The sequence below is a fragment of the Hylobates moloch genome, unplaced genomic scaffold (genome assembly GCF_009828535.3).
Source record: "Hylobates moloch isolate HMO894 unplaced genomic scaffold, HMol_V3 SCAFFOLD_5, whole genome shotgun sequence".
In the NCBI taxonomy this organism is placed as follows: Eukaryota; Metazoa; Chordata; class Mammalia; order Primates; family Hylobatidae; genus Hylobates; species Hylobates moloch.
In genome coordinates this window covers 30,829,524-30,851,060 of record NW_026652280.1, presented here as the reverse complement: position 1 = coordinate 30,851,060, position 21,537 = coordinate 30,829,524, and the positions used below count along the sequence as shown (strand labels likewise).

The following is a 21,537-nucleotide window of genomic DNA, read 5'->3' as shown; positions in this document are numbered from 1 at the left end:
CATTTCTTTAGATATGCTGTTTAGTCTATCCAACCCTCCTTTTCCTCATTTGTAGAGAATGGATAATCGTAGTACCTACATCTCAGGGCTATTCTGAGGTTTAAATTAGTTACTGTATCAGAAACTTTGCACTCAGTGCCTGCCTCCATACATTATAGCCCGTTGCTATCATTATGATAGCTCATAATCCATGTAGACATCATTTGGCTCCTTCTATGGCGAGGAGACTTTCTGAACACCTTCCAGGAAACTGGCATTGCTCACTCAGGAGAAGGGAGCATATTTATTGGGCAGGACTGGAGGGGAAGGAAAGAGTTCACAGGGAACTTCCTGCCATTGTTGGGCTTGCTCCTCCGTATATGACTCGGCTCAAGGATGCCCAAGCCAGGTCCTTCTGTCTCCTTTTTATCTTCTTGCCACTCTGAGGTATCCTAGGAGGAACTAGTAGAACCTTTTGAAAACAGCCAAGGAGTGTCACAGATCTGGCAGGTTTCGTGCAAGGGCCCAAGCTACCTCCCACAGATATTCCCCCTCTTCACTTCTTCCCCAGCTGTCAGTCTCATCAGCATCTGCAACGTGTAAGATGCAATTCTGGAGGTGAAGCTTAGGGCTCTGACGTGGGGCAGGGCACTTAGGAGTCCCTGGAGTCCCCTAGTCTTTGCCTAGGCTATGGGCCCAGCTGTGATCCAGAGTTTACTTTCACCTCCAGCCCTTTCACATCAGTAGACAGCACAAATCTAGGGCAGCGAGCCTGTGTCTTCTATAACCCAGTAGAGGCCATTGGGTGGGACCCCCCTGTTGGTGCTGACTGGGGTCACAGTTTGGGCTAGCCTACCTCCTTGGATTCTGCTGCCCAGCCATCGCAGGGTGGAACTCCTGGTCTCACTGTCCCAGCCTGTGTTACTTTGTGTGACCCCCACCAGACATATTGCTCTCTTTATGGGTACCGACTACCCTCCTAGTCTGTCTGGCTTGAGCTCTCAGGACCTAGGATCCACTTGGACCCTTCTCTTTGCAAGCTGGTCTGGCTTGAGCATTTCCCATTTGGGTTCAGCAAACATGTAATCCAGAACTGGCCAGGTGTGTTCCTATCTGTCATCTCCTTTGGTTTTCAGTATCTCATTTAATTCCTACAATGAAAGGTAGGTATTAGTTTCTCCATTTTCAGGCAGAGGAAACTGAGGCTTAGAGAGGATAAATGAGCAGTATGGGTGCCTGGCCAATGTACCTGCTGCCTTGCTGTCCCAGAAGTGAGATACTTGTTACACACAGGGGACCTGTGGAGCTAAGTAGTGGGCCTAAGCATTTGTGGTGTGTTGTCACCGTGCAGCCAGTGAATGGCCACCTTGGTCCTTGGAGGGCTTACAGTTTCACTGAGTCCTGGGGGACCCAGGTCTTTGTTAACTTTTCCTTTTAACTGAAGGAGAGCTAGCAATCACTAAGCACTGAGCCTTATGGTTAGAGGACATCAAGGATCCTGGCCTCTTGCAGAGCAAGACATATTGCCTGGTTAAAGGCCACAGACCCCTGGGCCTCTGGGTCACCCGTGAATGCTCTTGGTCCACAGTGGATCCAGTAAGAATGGCCCAACTCTGGCCTGTCAGGACAGTGGTCATCTTAACTTTTTATACAACAAGCAATTATGGAGGCCCACGGTATCTAAGGCACTGTACCAGACACTGTGGGGCCTACAGAAGTGAAGGAAGCATGGCTCCTGAGCTCCTGAAAGTTTGTAGCTTGTTTGGGGAGGCAAGCATTTAAGTAACTATCTAGACCATTCAGACAGCAGGATGGAGTACTAGGAAGTTTGTCCAGTGTGCTGTGTGAGCAGATGGATTCCTTCTCATGGGAACTGGGATCAGCTTTGCATGGCAGGGGCATTTGTGCTAATGGCAAAGGCTGGACAGAATTTTAGGGATAAACAGAAGTGGGAAGACGTTCCAGGCTGGAGACAAAGCCTGGAAGGAGGAGTGTGTGTTCAGGGATGAGATGGCAGGTGCGCAGAGAAAGGGAGGCCCAGATGGTCCTTAAAGATCAGCGGCTGACCATTCTCCAGTCTAACTCCAAATGCCAGGGCAGGAACCCGGGTATCCTGGCCCCCAGCCCAGTGCTCCTTCTGCTGCATTGCTGTAAATAGAAGTTTAAAGTGGTTCTCAAGGCCAGAGGGGATTGGGGGGCAGTGGCTGAAGCTTTTCCTCTGGATGGGCTGCTCCTGAGAGATGACATGTGAGGGGGTAGTGAGAACCTAAGGGATCACCTCCTCCTGATAAGCCAGAAAGCACCTCCCCTGTTGGGAGGCTGTGATGCAGCCAGAAATAGTGATCATGCCATTGCATCCTAGCCCTTGAGTCCATCACCCCAGCCCTGCAGTCCTGCAGTCCTGAAGCACAGGATCTGATCCCCTGAGCCTGGCTCATGCACTCTGGCCTTCCAGGTCGAGTGTGGGGTATGATCAGAGCCAGGAACCATGTGGCCCTGCGGGGCAACTCTCTACTCCTGCCTCCTGAAAGTCAACTCAGTGGAAAACGTAGCCATCATTAAAAAAAAAAAAAAAAAAAGCAAACTCCCCTCTGAAAACCCTATGGACAAAGGGAGCACTTGAAGGGAACACCAAGTACAGAAGGGGAAAATGACAAAATGCTGCTTTCCTGGCCTCTGCTGCTGGGCAGCTGGGTGATTCAGCTGCAGGGGCTGCCCTCCTGGAACCTGTCGCAGGAGACGCCCCAGCTGCATGCCAAGCTAGGAGGGCCCAGCAGCTGGCATGGGACTCGCTTCCGTCCTGGGGAGGCAACTATGTATTTATCTTATTTTTAGAGACTGAGTCTCCTTATGTTGCCCCGGCTGGTCTCGAACTCCTGGGTTCCAGTGATTCTCCTACCTCGGCCTCCCAAAGTGCTGGGATTACAGGCATGAGCCACTGTGTACAGCCTAATTCTCTATTTTTAAATTTACTGGTTTATGAAATTTGAAATGTTGGGCACTACTGATTTAGGTCTACTACTTTATTTAAAGAAACTCTAAGCTTCACATATTGAAGACTAAACAGAATAGGAATACCCTATTTGTTTTCTCTCATCCTTGAATCTTTCCCAATCTTTTCAACCTGGTCATTCGGTCTGGCTCACATGTCCCTTTCTTAGGGAGGACTCTTCTGAATGCCTAATCTAAAGCATTATCCCCTTCCTATGGTTTGGTTTGGTTTTGAGCACACTTGTTTCTGTTTGAATGACCTTGGTGTTTTTAGCTGCAGGCTGGGGACTGTCATTTCCCCCTGGTAGAGTGGAAGTTCTTCTCTGTGGCCAAGATCACCGTGGCATCCCCAGCACCCAGTACAGCCCCTGGCAGCACATAAGCCTCAGCAGAAATGTGTTGCCTGAATGAATGAAAGCACGGATTGGCTTCCTGGAGGAGGACCCACGTTTCAACCCACTGTCCCTCCGGCACCAAGGCTGAGCTGCCCCCGCTGGTTCTCGGTCAGACCTGAGGAGAGAGGTCCTCTCTTCCCCACTCTTCTTATTTGTGCTGTGGCTAGCTTCTTAGATACCCCCAAGCCTCCTGGTGCCCGACGGCCCCAGCAGGCTAGTCAGACTCAGTGTCTCAGTCGAGTTTCTTGGCTGCCGAGACCGAAATCTTCAGGGCCTTTGAGTAACGTTCTGCCCTTAAGCAGGTTCACAGACTGGCTGGTCCTCTGGGAGACAGGCCCCTCCCTGGCTCTTCAGAGCCTCCTTGCAGCTTCCCCTCTTCTAGCTCTCTGACTTGCCTGGAATCCTGTGATGAGATGAGGGGAGGGATTGGGAAGTGCCAGTGTGGGGCTGGGGCTGGGGCTGAGGCTGGGGCTGGGGCTGGGGCTGGAGCTGGGTGGTGCATGTCTGTGTGGAGGAAGCTGAGGTTGCAGGGACTGCTTTGGCCCGAGAGTGTCCTGGACACGGCCTGGGAGCTCAGCAGGTGGTTAGTTGATTGGCACAGGTATGACCACATTCTAGGATGGTTTTGGGGTTTGGGCAGCTGCTTCCCAGCAGGTGCACAAAGACCACAGATGCAAGTGCTTAGGAAGCCTCAGGTTGGAGGCCTTCCTAGCCCGGGGGCGCTCCACATGCAGCGGAGCATTCTTGAGCTGGGCTGTTGACATGCCATACATGCCCAGTCATCTCATTTAACCCTCGTAACGGTCCTCTGATGTGCATATGCTTCTTTATTACCGCCATTTTTTAGGTGAGAAAACTAGAAGCATAAATAAGGTAGGCATTGCTGCCAGCTCCTGTGGTAAGTGGCAGTGACAGCATCTAGCCAAACCGTTTGATGCCTGATCTCTGCTCGGGCCACCTGGATCTGCATTGCTGAAAACCCCCAGCTCTCACATTCCACGTGAGCACACTCCACGCTGGCTCGGCAGATACCGAGAAGCAGGTCCTGCTGCTCTCGCCTTCACTGTGGCCTCCTTATCCATGCTGATATGACTTGGCTGTGTCCCCACCCAGATTTCACTTTGAATTATAATAATTGCCATGTGTCAAGGGCTGGGCCAGGTGGAGATAATTGAAGGGAGATGGTTTAAGATGGTTTCCTCCATGCTGTTCTCATGGTAGTGAGTAAGTTTCATGAGATGTGATGATTTTATAAAGGGGAGTTCCCCTGTACATGCTCTCTTTCCTGCCACCACGTAAGATGTGACTTTGTTCCTCCTTTGCCTTCTGCCATAATTATGAGGCCTCCCCAGCCATGTGGAACTGTGAGTCCATTAAACCTCTTTTGTTTATAAATTACCCAGTCTCAACTATGTCTCTATTAGCAGCATGAGAATAGGCCAATACACATGCCTGTGGCCTCTCCAGCCAGCTCTGACCTACCAGGGCAGACGGCGGGACAGTGATGAACCTGTTCATTCACGTGAGGCCTTGGAGGCTTTCCCTTGGCACAGCGGGGTACACCTCAGAATCTTAGCATGGCTGCGTGGGTGGTTTAGGCAGGGGCTCCCTCCCTGCTGCCCACAGATGCCCCTGCCCTGTGCGAACGTGACTACTGCTAGTTTGTATAATGAGCTGCAGCAGAGTGTGCTCAGAAGAAGCAGAGCAGAGCCGCTCAAGTGTGGACCATGCCTCTCTCGCTCTAACCTCAGAGCCTCTGTTCACTTCGAAGGGTGGCCTCGGGCATCCCTTCCTCCACAGTTCCTTGGACCTTGGATGTTCTTCCATTGTGACTCCACTCAATTTGTGTGTCCATCTTCCCCAGGGGCCTATGCCCCTCTTGGAGACAGAGGTGGAGTCTTGTTTTCCTGTGTCTGTGCATACAGCATGCTCACAGGGCACCGTGGGCATCCTCTGAGGGTTCGTTGAGCATCACTCCTGTTCTAGAGTTGGTTGATGCTTCAGTTCTATGATGGTCTTTGAACCTCCTCGAGTACATAAAACTCTTCACAATGTTGCCCACTTCTCAACAGTTGTCATTTTTCCCTTGGAGGCCAGAACGCGAACGTTGCTTTGCCTTCTCTTGAGCTTGCTCTATAGAGTTTTTGAGGCTCTGGGTCTTATCTGTGCCATAGACACACCACTTCGTGAGGGGCCAGGACACAGGTCATATGTGTCTCATCATGCCCAGGTGGTTTTTTCAGGGGCTGCAGAACAGAAACTCTCATTCCTCATGGCCCTTTGTACCTCTCACATTTCTTGGGCCTCTTTCTGCCCCTGGTCTGCAGCAGCTTGAAGGCGTTGCCATTTTCAGTTCAGAAGTGTGTCTGGGACCCTTAATAGATATCCATTATCCAGGGAGTGGAGCACGTCAGTCCACTCCAGTTCCATTCTCTTGTGACCGTCCCGTGTCAATGAGCAGCATGAACGCCGTGAGCCTAAGTGGTCTGTGTTCAAGTCTTTCCTGGGTTCATGACCTGGGGAAGGCCCGTAGCCTTTTGGTCCCATTTGGTCTTCGACACAGAGAGTCCCAGTCATCCTCCAGTGCCTCCGTCCCCCAACCACACATGGAGACACGGCCTCCCTTCACTGCACTGTGCTGGCTGCAGAATGGAAGCCTGACAATGGTAGTTGAAGAAGTGGCATTTTACTAATTGTTTCCTGTACATTTTACCCTCTATAATGTGGAAACAATCTTCTAACACTTTCCTGTTGGTCCCTAGTCCCTGTTCTTTGTATCAGTGTCCTCACCTATTTTATCTGTTTATTCAGAAATTAATAAGTAAATGTCATTTGTATTTGACATTGCCTGGTAGATTCCTCCTGACATGGCCACCCTTGGAGGGCAATAAGGGAGGGGCCATGTCTGCTTTCCATGACTTCCTGGATATAAGAAGATCAGCCCACTGATACCTAAAGTTGTATCATGTTAAATTATTTAGGACTTTCTTGGTTGCAAGCGACAGAAACCCAACTCAAAGTATTTTAAACGTAAAAAGAATTTATTGGCTCATGAAATCAAAGAAAGGCTTAATAGTGTGGCAAAGGAGGTAGAAAGAGCAAATATTTTCATCCTCATTTTACACAAGAGAGAGGAGAGGGCAGAATGGGATATTAAAAGAATGGTCCATGGTGATCCAGGCTTAGCGACAGCCAGGACCCGGGTCACCCAAAGGTTGTGTGCAGTTTATTATTCAGGACTCTTTAGACTGTTACAATAAGAAACCCCGTTGGAAGGAAAAGGGGGAGAGGGGTGGTTATTGCCTTGGAGCATCCAAGGAAGTCTTGCCCATTCCAGCGACCCAGCCTCTGGAACCGCACTGCTGTACAGATGAAAATCACCTGGATATAGGGTGCATGTCATAGGATCTCACCCACAAGGCTACCCTGGGCAAAATATTCACGTGCATTTTTGGGGATCGTGGAATCCACTGAAACCTGTCTGGGGTTCCTGAGTGAAGCCCTTCTTCTAGAGAAATGTCTAGCTCATTGTGTAGCTAGCCTCTGGATAGTATTGAGAGCAAAGCTTTTCAGAATGGGTAGAGTTTTAGGTTCACGCCCCAGGGCACCGATGTGTGGCAGGTGGAGGCAGGACGTGTGGGGTGCCAGGGCTCAGCAGCAGCTTCCAGAAATTCCATGTTTACTTTTATTGTCAATTATTTTATATTAGAACTTCAGCTAAGGTATTGTTTTTAAAAGGCTCTCTGCTGATTAAAAAATAATAAATTAAAAGAAAAGTTAGAAAACCACAAATTTAAGCATGGGTGAGCCTGCCCACCCCCGACTTTCCTTTCTGAAACAGGTCAACTTCTCTGAATAGCTGTGCAGCCTAGAGATTCCAGGAATTTTAGAAACATTACCTATTTATTTCTACTTGGACGTGACCCACACATCCTGCCCACGTGGAGAGAGACCTTGGTAGGATAACTTCTTAGAAAAAAAAAAAAAAAAAAACATGAAAAACCATGACCCCCAGCAGGAGGAAGCCTCTGCTGTTAAGACAAGCTTATTGTCAGAGGAGCTGTGCTTGGGATTTTTATGGTCCTTTAATCAAGTGCTGTGGTTCCTTTGTATTGTTCACCCTTGGGATGTCTCCCCAGGTTGGGGCTAGAGATGATGGGAGTCTGCAAAGTCCTGAGCTAGCAGGATCTGGATTTGGCCTGAGGATCTGCCCTACCTCCATGAGGCTCATGCTCTCTGGGTGTGCCCAGGGAGTGACAGAAACCTGATGTAATCAATATAGAAGCTTGTGAAGAAGAGGAGGGGGACTGTAGCTTCCAAGAGGCCAAGGCAGAGTGGATATCCAGGCACTGTGGGGGCAGACAGGTGATCAGCTGGGAGGGAGCAGGGTTGGAGCTGCAGGGTGTGCCTGGTGAAGAGCCTGGTGTGCCCACCTCCTGCCTGGGACTTCCCACCCCTTCCCTGGCCTGGGCTAGGATCCCCACCACTGCACGGCCGCACCACTTCCTTGCAAAGACAAGCGTTTAGTGTAGTTGTTTTTAACAAAGCAGGAGGAAGACTTTCTTGTGTCTGTATAATGCTTTCTTCCTTTTCAAAAAGCTGCTGTGTGGGAGACAGAAAGATGATAGACCTAGAGATAGTTAGGCTTGGATGATTTCTATCGGACCTAGGTTTGTGGTCAGGGGTCAGAGGTCAAAGATCATGAGACTGTCAGGAAGATTTTCCTTGAAGGTTAAGTGAGCATTGGATTCTATAAAAGTGAAGGCCATGGAATTGAGCTCTGCAGGGCACTTCAAAACCTCACTGAGGCAGGGGCAGCAGCCAGGGGACTCCCCCTCCACCACCACCACCACTCCCCAGCCTGTGGAGTGAAGGGCAGGGTGGGCTTGGTGGCCAGGAATACCCCTTTCTGGAGAGAAGAAGGGAGGCGAGCAGGTGAGCCTGCCAAAAGGGCTGTGGCCAGGGTCATCTCTGGGGTTACAGCAAGGACATGCCAGGCAGACACAGGAGGCTGTCTGAACCAGTGCCTGCCAGACACCAGTTCTTCCACCTCTGGGCCTGGGGGGAAGCGTAGTGGTCACTGGGAGGGACTGCCTGTCTCTGAGTCCAGAAATGAGGCTGGACAGGGAGGGACTTGCTCTTGTCCACTCCCTCTCGCTTCTAGAGGCCTGGGGAGCATGGCGGGGCACCACGGGGTCTAAGGTAGGACGGGAGAGAGCTCTCTGATGCTCCCCGGGGGGTTGGCCTCCCATCTCTGCCCTGGTACCATAGGCCATGTCACATCACCATTGGGACCATGTGCCTCAGAGATGGAAGACACAGGCTTCCTGCTAACTGGTTGGGCCTCTGTGGGCAACTTCTTTGACCTCACTAAGCCTTCTCTTCCTCTTCCATAAAAATGGGCTGGATATACAGTGGAATTACGTGGTGAGCATTCAACATATACAAATTCAAATCTCAAATTCGAATGCAAAATTTGGCAAAGGAAATATACTCAGAAAAATATCTCTTCCCAGCCTGGGTGATTTTGCCCACCACTCCACCTGGGTTAGTTTCCTGGGGCCGCCATAACAAAGGACCACAAACTGGGTGACTTAGAATGGAAACTTCTTGCCTCACTGTTCTGAAAGCAGAATTCCAACATCAAGGTGTCGGCAGGGCCACACCCGCCCTAAGATGCTAGGAAAGGACCATCACTCCCTTCCAGCTTCTAGTAGCCCCTCAGCTTCTTGCAGTGTCCCCCCAGTCCTCACGCGGCCTTGTTTTTACAAGGACATCAGTCATATCGGCCCAGGGCCCCACACATGCACACTCCAGTGTGTCCTCATCCTAACTTAATTAAACCTGCAGTAGCCGTCTTTCCCAATCAGGCCATTCAGAGGAACCAGGGGTGAAGACTTCAGCATAAGAATTTGGAGATCACACTTCAACCCATGACATCACCCAGAGGACCCTTGGCTGGGGAAGGAGGAAGCATGGGAGGGAGGCACAGGCCCCTCAGGGTGGGCACATCTCGGCCCCATGTGAGGACTGGCTAGAGACAACAATTTTTACACCAGAGGCCCCTAAGTGCGTGCCGACCACCTCGCCCGGCAGGCAGTGGTGGAGACAAGAGCCTTTTCCAGCCTCTGAAGGAATCGGGCTGTGCTGGACAACTGGTAACTCCACTGTGGTCTCCAGGGAAGCAGGTTCATCCTTCAGGGAGGGTGGGGTAATGGGGATGTCCATGGGCACAGCCCGACCCATTGCTGATGGCAACAGCAGTGCATCATCTCATAGTCTGGAGGCATTGGCTAGGCCGCGCTCCTTCTTCCGAGGCTTTAGGGGAGGAGCCTTCTGCACTTCTTCCCAGCTTCCCGTGGCTGCCAGCAACCCTTGGCCCTTCTGGGCTTGTGTCTGCCTCACTCCAAACACTGCCTCCATCTTCACATGGCCTTCTTCCCTCTGTGTCTCCTCCATCTCTCTGTGTTCAAATTTACTTCTTCCTATAAGGACACCCATCATTGGATTTAGGGCCCACCCATCATTGGATTTAAGACTTACTTCATCATAACTTGATTATATCTGCAAAGATCCTATTTTCAAATAAAGTCACATTCACAGGTACACGGGGTTAGGACTCCAACCAGTCTTTCTGCGGAACACAATTCTACCTCCTGAGGAGGGTGAGGAGGACTTTACAGATGGGGTCACACCAGGCACTGTGGTCAGGAGCACCAGCAACGGCCCTTGGAACACCGGGGCTTCACCTCTGCCCAGGGGCCCAGCCCAGCTCCCAGCACTCAGCCCATGATGCTGCTGTCATTGGCCTGCTGGGCTGAGGTTGTGGCATGCCCTCTTCTCCTCTCTTGTGCCTTGTCAAATGCCTTAGAGCTCCGCTCAACTGTCACCCACCTGGCAGAACCTTCCCTGACCCTTCTCCCAAGAAGAAGTCCTCGGTCCTTCCTCTGGGATGCCAGAGGCGCCCGTTCAACTTCAACTATCGCACATGGCACGTATCAGCTTCTTCGTTTGTGTTCCCTTGAGCTCCCCTAGCCCTGAGACAGGGTCTTACTCTCCTGATATTCTCCATCCGGTGCACTGTTGCATGGCGGGCCTCCTGCATTTGTCGAGTGAGAGAGAGCCAAGGGTGGATGGATGGAGGCATGGGTAGGTAGATGGATGTCAAGTGTTACCTGAACAGAGAGGTCTTCCCTGACCCCTCCACCCCTCCCTCTCTCATCCCCTTGCCCTGTTGTGTTTTGCTCCATAGCAAAATATAGTCCTTTATCGTATGATATACTTTGTTGCCTCTCTCCTTTCATTAGAATGTGTGCTCTGTAAGAACAAGCATATTGCCTTTCTATTTCAGTATTGTACCCACAATGCCTGAAACAACAATATTTAAGAGATTGCAGGTGCATGGAGGGATGGGGGGATGGAGGCATAGATGGGTGGGTGGCTGGGAGCCTGTTGCCTAGGGGAGGCGTGTCACTCCTATCACAGTGTCAGCTGGTCACAGAGCCACCTGGCACACATGCTTTCTGCTCACTGTTTGTTTTGCCCTCCCTCCCCATCCCCTCACCTCTAGATTCAAGAATTATTATTTTTTTATGGCTGTCATCACAGGGCAAGGCCTTGCACTCCCAGCCTAGGATTATTAACTATCTGGGGTCATGTTCCGGGGCCAGAGCTCTGCTGGGCCTGCCCTTAATCCCTTGGAAATAGCCACCACACTGGGTTGTGAGATACCAGCCTCAGCCTGCCCTGGAATGGGCTGATTTTACATAACATGTTTTTGCAACCAGAGCAGTAACATGCCGCCCCTCAGTGTCATGTCCTCCACAAGCACTGACCTCAGGACATGAATGTGTGTGCACGTGTGTGTTCCACGTGTACTCTGCCGGCGCTGCATGTGGAAGGAGTATTAGCTTCCCTCCATCCCTGGAGAGGCTTTGTTTATGTAATCTACTTGTCTCTCAGGCCCATTTAGTTACCGGAAGTGGTCAGATGTTAGACAGACGGGGAACTGCAGCCAGGTCTCAGAGCTCTGGGGAGAATGGTTCTCATGCAGAGAGGTTGGGGAAAAACAGGCAGGGCCTGGTGGGTAGTCCCAGTGTGCTACAGAGGCACATCCAACTCAGGTAGACCAGACAGCCAAAAAGCTAGCTGGGAGACCCAAGGGCTGGTTCTCTCATGTGGGGAATGCAGGAGGTGGAGGGGGGATACTCGTACCTGGACTGATGTCTACATGGGGCCCTTTCAAAGCACATAGTGGAAGGATTTGTTGAGCAAAGAATTAAAGCAAAGTCCACTGTATGTGCTTTTAAAGGATACATTTCCCATTTGCCACTCAAGGGATCTATCCTTTCTCAAAAGCAAGGAGGGGGTCTTTGGTCTAAAGCCAGAATACTATCTCCCCTGACCAGGCCACCAGAAGCAACAACTTATACTTTTTCCAGATTTCAGGAACCTACTGGTCCTTCCTGTCATTGGGTGCCACTTGTCTTGGATATGCCACCTTTTCCAGCCCTATCTTAACAGATAATATTCTAGGGCAGCTGTTTCCTTGAGATTAACTTGTGGGGGGCACTTTTCATTTTGATTGATCTTCTCTTCTCCTCCTCCTTCTTTTCCTTGTCCTCCTCCTCTTCTTCTTCTTTCCCTTCTCCTCCTCTTCTTTCTCCTTTCTTCCTCCTCCTCCTTCTCCTCTTCCTCACTCTCCTTTTTTGTTCCTCTGAACACATGCCATTCCCTCTACCTGGAATATACCGCCCCCAGATATTTTTTACCTTTTTAATTGAGATATAATTTACATACCATGATATTCACTCTTTCATAGTATACAACTCAGTGGTTTTTAGTGTATTCACAAGGTTGTGCAACCATCACTACTAATTCTGGAACGTTGTTATCACCACAAAAGAAACGCAGCATCCATTAGCAGTCATTCTTCATTCTCCCCCTTCCCAGCCCCTGGCAACCACTAATCTACTTTCCATCTCTGCAGATATGCCTATTATGGACGTTTCTTAAAAACTGAAATCATACACTCTGTGGTCCTTTGTAACTAGCTTCTTTCCCTGAACATGATGTTTTCAAGGTTCATTCATGTAGTGCGGCTCAGAACTTCCTTCCTCTTTATGGCCATATAATATTCCATTGTATATATGTACCATAATTTATTTATCTAGTCATCAGTGGATGGGCACTAGGTTGTTGCCATGTTTTGGCTCTTATGAACAATGCTGCCCAGACCACTCACATATTACCTTACCTCTCACCAATGACTTTAAAGAAGCTCTGCCAACCTGCGTGAGCTGCACATCTGGTGACAGGTTTGTGACTCAGTACAGACTTTCTCCTTTCTTCTGCTGGCCTCACACTTGCCCCCTGTTAACACCTAAGTGTTCTTGTTTTGGGAGGAGTGTAGGCAGCACCCTGAGTTGTATGTGTCTCTTGGTACCAGCTACCATCTTGAGTTTGAAGAACAAGATGGCTGATTTTGAGGGGTTCTCAATGGAGCTTGTGTCAACACAGTGCCCCCCATTGCATGCAGGAGGAGTTTCCCAGTGCCGGAAGTTCTATGTAAAAGGCCCCAGGGAAGGCAGTAAGGTCCATTCATTTATTCACCTAGATGCCACATTGAGGCTGAGGCCCCAGGTGTCCTTATACGTAGGACTAGCCCTCTATAGCCTTGGCCTGGGTTGTTCCTGGAGAGGGAGGACCTCAGAGGGTGCAAGGCTTTGTTCTGTCACCTCTGTCACTTTGTTCCACTCATTTTTTGCCTTACTATAGTCTGCCAGCCTCAGGCCAAAAAGAGTGTAAAATAGAGCTTCTCCATCCTCCCCCAGCACACCACCCTGGACCACCAGGCACTGTGCAGATTCTCTGTTCCTTCCATGGCCTGAGCTGCCCATGCCCTTCCTCCCTGCAAATCACCTTCTGCTGGACTCTTTTCCAAGGCTGGGGGCTCCATGAGGACAGGTGCCTGTGCTGCCTTGTTTGTCCTGGCACACTCAGCCCTGAGCAGAGTGTCAGGATCACAGGAAAGATAACGATGATGATGATGATGATGATGATGGCATTGATGACAGTGATGATGACAATGAGGCTTACTATGTACCAAGCATTATCCTATGTTCTTTACATGTTTCTGAACTCATTTAATCCTCATAAGGATTCTAGCAGCCTGATGCTATTACCTCCGTTTTACAGATATGGAAACTGAGGCACATAGAGGTTAGGTCATTTACTCAAAGTCACACAGCCATCAAGAGGAAGAGCCAGGATCTGACATTCACAGTCTAACTCTAGAGCATAGGCCTCTAACCACTGTCATGGTTTATACACATACACTACATGTATGTGAGTTGTTCTGGGATGGATGGATGGGTGGACACAGAGGACGTAACAGTGGCTTCATGAGAAGCTCTGAGTGGCCCATTGTGCCCCATTGAGCCACACTGAGTCATGGGACAGGGTTAGCTCCCCGTGGCTGCTACCTGTGTGCAGGTAAGGAGGCCAGGAGGTGGGTTAGAGCCCAGGGCTGGAGGCCCAGACCGAGGAGACTGGCACCCCCTGGGCTCGTGTTACACTGGGGGCTATGGCCTGTTGCCTCTGCCTGGCCTCAGAGCCGAGATCCTAGTCCCCGCCGCCGCCGGTGGGGAGCCTCAGCTTCCTGTCCATTGTCTCCTTGGGGCACACCCAATGTGTTCCTGAAGTGACCTGGAGAGGCAGGGAGGGAGGGAAAGAGGGAAGGGGGCCAGCCCAGAGCCTAGTCTGGGTGGGAGAGGGGAAACGAGAGGGGAAGACTTGGTGTTTTTCCTTATTTGTGTTTTGTATTAAAGAAAACAAATAATATCCTTTGAGAAAACCATTAAACAAAGCACATCCTAAGGCCCCGGAGGCCTATTGTGGCTGCCTGGAGCCCGGAATTCATTCATGCTTTCTTGGCTAGATTGTTGGAGGCAAGAAAGACGGGGTGAGAGGAAAGGATTGTTATTAAAATGTATTTTGAAATGTGTTGCTCCCTCCCTGCACTCAATCCAGTCCAGGCCAAGTGGCCATAACTCCAAGGTCCCTGTGTGCTCCTGAGTCTGTTGTTCTCCCATTACCTCTCTGGGAAGTTCCCCAAAACTGGCCAGTCCCACCACAGCCAGGGTGGTCAGTTTCCCCCATGAGCTTGGGGGCTGAGCCCTGTGAAGGCAAAACAGTGGGACCCTCCTTTATGGAGCCTGAATCCAGAGGGCTGCATGTGCCCCACCACAGGGTGCTACCCACAGGACTGCAATCTCTAACTCACTGTGTGATCACTCTGGGCCTTGGGCTCCCTGCCTGTAAGGTGGGGAGTGGGCCAAAATAGACCCCCTCTGACCGCTCTCCAGCAGCCTGGACCCCGTGGCTACCCCTCATCCAGCGCATGCCCAGGTCCCCGCAGGTGGGTGGGGGTCACACTCAGGCTATGGCCTCTGCATCCAGGCCTGTACCCAGGTGTCCCAGGTCCAAGCCAGACCACTCCCTCCCACTTGACTCCAAGCCTAGGTATCCCCTACTCCACCCCAGGCCGCTCATAATGGAATGGTAGTGCATGGTGGTGCTCTCCACCATGTCCACACTAGAACACACTTTTCTGTTGGAGGAGGGATGGGAAGAGGTGGTAAGAGCAGAGCTGGCCATCAGCCCAGCTTGTGCAAATAGCACTGCCTGTGACCCTGCATTTGCAGGATCGGCCCTGGGTTGCAAGTAGAGGGTCTCTCTCCAACCTTGATGTGGATGTATAAATAGTTGCTGTCATGATGACAATACACAAAAGACTATCCTTAGAATTTTCCCCAGTTCCTCCTTTAAAGTTGAAAAAGGAGACTGGGCAACAAAGTGAGACCCCATCTCTGCAAAAAATCAAAAAATGAGCCAGGCATGGTGATGCGTGCCTATGATACTGGCTACATGGGAGGCTGAGGAAGGAGGATTGCTTGAGCTCGGGAGGTCAAGGCTGCAGTGAGCCATGTTTGTACCACAGCTCTCCAGCCTGGGTGACAAAGCAAGACCCTGTCTCAAATAATAATAATAATAATAATGATAGTAATGTTGAAAAAGTAATTTAGCTATTTCCATGTTTTCCTAAATACTCCCTAGGCAATATAGGGAAAGAAGACCTTGGGTAAAAATTTCACTGGGGGTGCCTGGACTAGGTTTAGGAGACAAATTTCCTCTTTACAGGGCTTAGGGTTTTCAGGCTTCACCTCCTTGGTCCTCTAGCAGCCCAGAGAAGAAGGGTAACATTCCCATTTTGTTATGGAACTTGTGCTTAGAGAAGTAACCTGCCCTGGGATGCACAGCCAGTGAGCTGCAGAACCTGGCCCCAGCTCTGTTGCTCATTCTCTGCAAAACCTTGAACCAGCTTGTTCATCTTTCCAGATTTGAATGTCTCATCTGTAATTCAAGGACTTGGACATAATGGATTCTAAGGTCCTCATTGTCCCTACTGTTCTTTGATTCTGTAATTCCAGCATCATTGCCTGGTAGGAAGTTCATTGACTCTACTGTTTTTCCTTTTTCAGTCTGGATTTGGTGGTTAGAGTCTAGTCTCTCCAAACTCTTGATGTCTTTCCGTCTTAGATGCTGGTGTACTTAGTGCAATCCCAGAGGTGCTTTGCTCTCTTTCAGGAGTTACTAATGATCCCTCTTCCTCCCCCCATGACACAGGGCTACCACCCGATGCCCCATGAAGTGGAGATCGCACACACCAAGAAGCTGTTCCGCAGGAGGAGAAATGATCGAAGGTAGGAGAGACTTCGTCGTGAGCCTTGGGTTTTCCTTTCCTGCTTCTGCCATCTGTAGTGACGTCAGCTTTGGCCTGCATTTCGCTTTTCCCAGTCACCAGCTGATCCTAATGAGATGGGGTTGGTGGCATCGTAGGTTGGTTACTGGCTGGGGATTCCCCCACGGCCAGAGTGGCGGCTCCACTTCTCTTGTTGGCCTAGGGGTTGGCTCCCTTCAGGCGTTTGGCTGAGAGCCCACCGTCACCACTGCCTCTTCCTGGGGGTCAGGCAGTGACCAGGCTTTGCAGTTCAGGAGGAAAAATGCTGTTTCCACTGACCTCAAAGCAACAGTAGTGGTCATCAAAAAATAGGACTAGCTGGTTGTGTGTTTTGAGACATGGCCTCCAGGAGGCTCCTGGAGCTCACAAGTGCAAGAGTATCTGTTTTCCTCCTCCCCGGTCATTGGGAGTTGTCCCTCATGCGTGCTGGCTCTGCTGTCACAGGCAGCACACAGATCAGCAATGGCACATGCTACTGCTCCCAAATTCCTGGGGGAACCCACTTAAACTAAGGCAGAAACCGAGATCTCCTGTGGAGCTCAGAGTCCTTGGTGACAATGGGGCCAAGAAGGGGGCAATGAGGTAGCCCTGGATAAGAACATGCAGCTGAAATTGAGCATCCTGGGAATGTGTGCATTTATTTTCAAAAAGGCTTTCTTATAAGGGGAGAGCTTCAAGATGTATTTTAAGTGGAAAAAATTCAGGTGCAGAGCAATGTTTCTTATGTGTGGCCATTTATGCAAAAGAGGGAGTTAGAGTATATTTTTTGCTTGAACATGCATAAATTATTTCTGGATGGAAATACCAAAAAAAGAACGAACAAAAAGGCTTATGCCTGAGGAATTAAAATGAGGTGTTCCTCTATAGGGAATATATTCTTAGATAAAGGTGATGGCTTTTCGTTCTACCTTTAATGAACAGAGAATGTTCTCCGAGGGCCAAGAAACAGCCGGTGGAGATGCCTTGCTCAGAACCCTAGCAGCGCCTGTGCTCAGGCTGGCTGGCCACCTCCTTAGGCTGAGACCGGGGTCTCTGATCCTTCCCTACACATGCATGCCCTGAGTAGGGATTATTAGGTGGTGACTGCAACTCTCGGGTGGATGTAGGCCTGGGTGCCCAGACTGCCTTGTCATCCACTGGTGGATTAAGTGGCTCTGAACACATTCACAGACGATGGCAAATGTATAAGTAGCTTGGGAAGAAGGCAGTGTCCTGGCTTAGAAATCAGAAGCACCAGGCATCAAAAAGGATCACTGAGCAGGAAGAGGTGGACCCAGGCCTGTTCCTGCCTTGACCAGAGTACAGTTGATTGCATCATGTGTGCTGCCTTTTTGCTGTGCAGCATCACACAGGCAAATTCCTGGTTTCTGGGTTCCTGGTGGAGGGAAGAAGGGGGCAGCACCCCTCAAGGAGGAATAGGGTTCACAGGGGCCTGGGAGGTGTCAGGGAGAGCAAAGGCTTTATGTCCTCTGCCCCTGGCCCTGTAGTCTCTGATGGCAGGGAAAACCCAGAGTGTGTGTCTGGGAGGTGTGGAGAGTCCCCGAGCTTCCTGATGAGAAGTCACCCTCTGCCCCACCTCTCCGCGCCCAGGCAATGGCAGGCTGCCGCCCGGCATCCGGGTCAGCCTGCATGTCCATTTCTGGGCCAGGTCACCTCACTCAGCAGGAAGACCCTGGACAGTGGCAGGCCTCCGGAAAGCAGCAGCGTGACCCAGGGTTGTAGGAAGAGGAGCGTGGCATGCAACGGCTGGGAAGCCGGGCTTCCGCTGAGCCGAGCTCACATTCACCAATGCCCGGGTTAGGTCAGCACACCTCCCAAAGGATGTGGACGGGCCAGGGTCCAAAGTGAGGCAATAAAGATGATTAAAGGGGTGGAAAGTATGTCCTGTGAGGAGTGCTGGAGGGCTGGGGCCAGGGAAGAGGAGGCCAGAGGGAAGGAACATCGTGCCGTGAAACTCATGAAAGATTTATACAGAAAGATGAGGGGCCGCTGCCTCCATGTCCACAGGGACCCAGACTAGAGGAAGTCAGCTTGGATGGAAGAACAGAGTTTTCAGCTGGACCGAAGACAGACTAATGGAGCAAACATCTTGACCGTTTGGGGCAAGACTGTGCAAGTCAGAGCAGCAGCCATGCCTGAACACAGAGCATGTGTTTGTCGGGGAGCCCTGCTCTAATTCCCCTTCTAGATGCGGTAGAATCTGTCACTCACTCACAGCCTGGAGCTGTCGTGGAGTCCCCAGGTGACAGGGACTTTCAGGAGGAGAGCAGGCAGCCATATAGCTTAAGGACCTTTTTGCCTAAAAGCAGGGGTCTCCTGAGTCCGTTTTGGGAAATCGTGGGATTCTGACATTCAAAGAGCAGCTGCAGAACATTATCAGGTTGACCCCTAACCTTCCCAGCTAATGACCCATAGTAGTAGCCTTGCTATGTGTCAAACCTGCATATTTGACCTTGGAAGTGCATACTTGTGTGCAGCAGGTTCACCTTCCTAATATTCTGGGCTTAAACTACACTGGGAGGGGCTTGCATTTCCTGGGCGTGCATGGCGGCAAAGGAAGAAGTGACCAGAATCAGATTTGGTGGCCAAAGGGCACAGCCAGCATCTGTACCATGCCTCTGATCTCCCCCCGACATATGAAGGGAAGGGGCCAGCTGTATCCCCCTGGTGGCTTGGTGGCTCTCCTTGGGATGGAGAGGAGTCTGTGGCTTTCCGTCTTCCTGCAAAGTGGCTGGAGTTGGTGTCTGATAGCTGCAAACTCCAGGCAGCACGAGCATGTTGCTGAAGCTAGGAGCATGCAATTTCCCACAGCCTGGAGCAGGGATTTTCAGACTGGGACCTAGAGTTCTAGTCTTCATCAAAGTCTGTGTCCCATCCCAGTTCCAGCTGCACTCTCAGGGGTTTTTGTGTGCCTTACTGCTTTTATTTTCCACTTGTTTAAGTCTGAGGCTGTTAGTAAGCTGAATAATATAGCAGTTTAGGGACATGCCCTGGAATTAGGAGCTGGATGGGAATCCCACCTCCTCTACTCACAGTATGATCTTGCCAATTATGTCACTTTTGAAAGCCCTGTCCCTTCTTCTACAAAATGGGTTCACTAGTCAGGGAGCTGAAAGGAGCTGATTCTAATAAAGCACCTAGAAACACGGTCTTAGTGTTGGCCCACTCTACAGGTCAGAGGGGGTCCTAGGTGCTCAGGAAGGCTTTCAAGGTAAGTGTGGAGCACAGGTGTCTGCAGTGAGCGGGGGAGCTTTTGTCCTGTGATTGTGGCGGCAAACCCGGAAAGCCTTGCCCTGCATTCCCTCCAGGGGCGGGCCGCTAGGATCAATTGTTCCTTCCCCTGGATCCACTTTTAAAGCCCTACCCACACTGTCAGAGGGGGCAGAGCCTGGGTTGGCAGGGAGGGAGGCCCCTTCAGAGTGGTCACCTGCAGACTCTGCTCCTGGTGCCATGGTGAATTGTGGATGTCTTTTTTCCATTTTGAAAAACAAATTAAGCTCATGGACAGTTCAAAGGTTTCCTCAAGAATGTTCTTGACATTTGAACAACTGGTAACCACTTGTTTGTTTTTGGAAGCTAAGAAAAGACATTTGCTGATTTCAGACAAAATTGTGCATTTTGTGACATAAATGTGCTAAATGAGTGTTCCATGCGTTCCTCAAAGAGCAGCATGCCTTCCGATGCTCTGGCCCTACGCGAGTTGGAGACCTGTTGCTTGGAACGGGGGCTGCTAAGGCTCGTTTCCCTGCTCCCCTCAAAGCTTTCTGCCCAGAGCACATAGACCAGAAGAGCAAACTCACTAGAGGGCTGGAGACCTGGCGCACTGCCCAAGTTGACCCTGAGTGAGATCCCTCACTGCTGGGGAGGATATTTTCTCTCCCCACAGCACCCTGGCTACATTTAAGAGATGAACACATTAAGGCAATGAATGGATGTTGTAGCCTGAGCTCCCTGGGAAGCAGGCTCTGGCACAGTGATTATCAGCAGCTGCTTTTAAAGGAATGCCCTTGGTATCGATACTGGTAGAATATCAAAAGAGGAAGCGGTATCAGCAGAGAGAGGTTGGGCTGCAGTGCAGTCTTAGAGAGTTCTGAGCCTGTAGGGAAGGTTCTGAAGTTGGGGTGACTCTTTAAGAGCTGTCCCAAGATGGGGTAAAGGGGCAGGCCTTGATACCCCCATGTCTGTTGGTCATCAGGCGGGGACTGCCCAAGGAAGGGGGCGTGACCTTGGGTGGGGCTGCGCTCTTTGCCCAGAGCAGTTGCCCTAGGGGTTGGCAGCTGAGGGCTGCCTGCACAGCACTTCCAGCAGCCGGGAAGCAGTGCCCCGCTCCTGAATGTGTATCACGGCAGACACCGCAGCGAAGCACTGTTCAGTTCTCCTACTGGGATTGGTTGGGCTGTACCCTGTGCCATAAGCTGTGCCTGAGAACACGGGAAGTACAGGGTGTGGCTCCTGCTCTCGAGGGCCTGAGCTGTAGCTTGCACAATGGCGCCTTGACTCCAGAAGCAACCAGAATGCTGTGCATGACTATCAGGCATCCACCTGTTAACAGGGAGGAGGCTTAGAGAAAGCAGCCATCCTGGGAGGTGCTCCAGAATGCTTCCTGGAGGAGGTGGGGCTTGAACTACTAGTGAGACTTCCAGGAGGATTTGGGAGATGGGAGGGTGTTGGGATGAGAGGAGCGGCGCTTGCTGCCTCTGTCCTGCTATTGACCGTGACTGTGGCTTGGTGTCCTCTAAATGCTCCTCTGCAGCTAAGCAGGCTCTGGAACCAGGGATTCCCCACATCCCCAGAAGTTGTCCCCACATGGCTCCCTAGAAACAGAGCCAGGTGGGTAGTGCTCACAGCGGCCACCACCCCCAACTGAACTACATAGAAGGAAAAAGCCGTTGGAGCCTGCCGGCTCCAGATGATCCTGCTCGACTGTCAGCAATGTCAGTAGAGCCTGCAGGCTCCAAAGCCCAGCCTCTTAACCATCAGAAGAGGTGGCTAATGGAGGCACGGTCCATCGCACCGTGCCTGTGCGGCCAGGGAGACAAGAGAGCCGTTCTCCAAATTAATTTGTTTCATTAAGTGAGGTCTCAGAACGGTTAATTTACTCCATGTGCAAAGTAGATTGAAAGGAAGAAGAAAAAAACACCTTAGCCAGACCAGCTAGTGTCAGATGGCTCTGCAGGACTAGAGGCAGGGGAGCGAGCCATCCACCTGTCGTGCGGAGTGGGCCACATGCTGGACGTTGCAGGGTGGCTGCAGCCTACTGCAGTGCTTGCTGCCTCTGTCCTGCGATTGACCGTGACTGTGGCTTGGTGTCTTCTAAATGTAGAACCAATTAAGAATTTGGGGGCCGGGCGTGGTGGCTCATGCCTGTAA

At 50.9% G+C, this 21,537-nt stretch overlaps 1 protein-coding gene across 8 annotated transcripts in view; it reads left to right on the top strand.

Annotated features, from left to right (window-relative positions):
* Positions 1 to 21,537, top strand: part of CTIF (cap binding complex dependent translation initiation factor) — a 328,654-nt gene that overhangs the window by 162,406 nt on the left and 144,711 nt on the right. For all 8 annotated transcript variants that reach the window (XM_032152363.2, XM_032152360.2, XM_032152356.2 and 5 more), the window contains one exon: positions 16,053 to 16,129. In XM_032152363.2, coding sequence (XP_032008254.1) covers positions 16,053 to 16,129 — 77 coding nt within the window. The remainder of the gene's footprint in view (positions 1 to 16,052; positions 16,130 to 21,537) is intronic.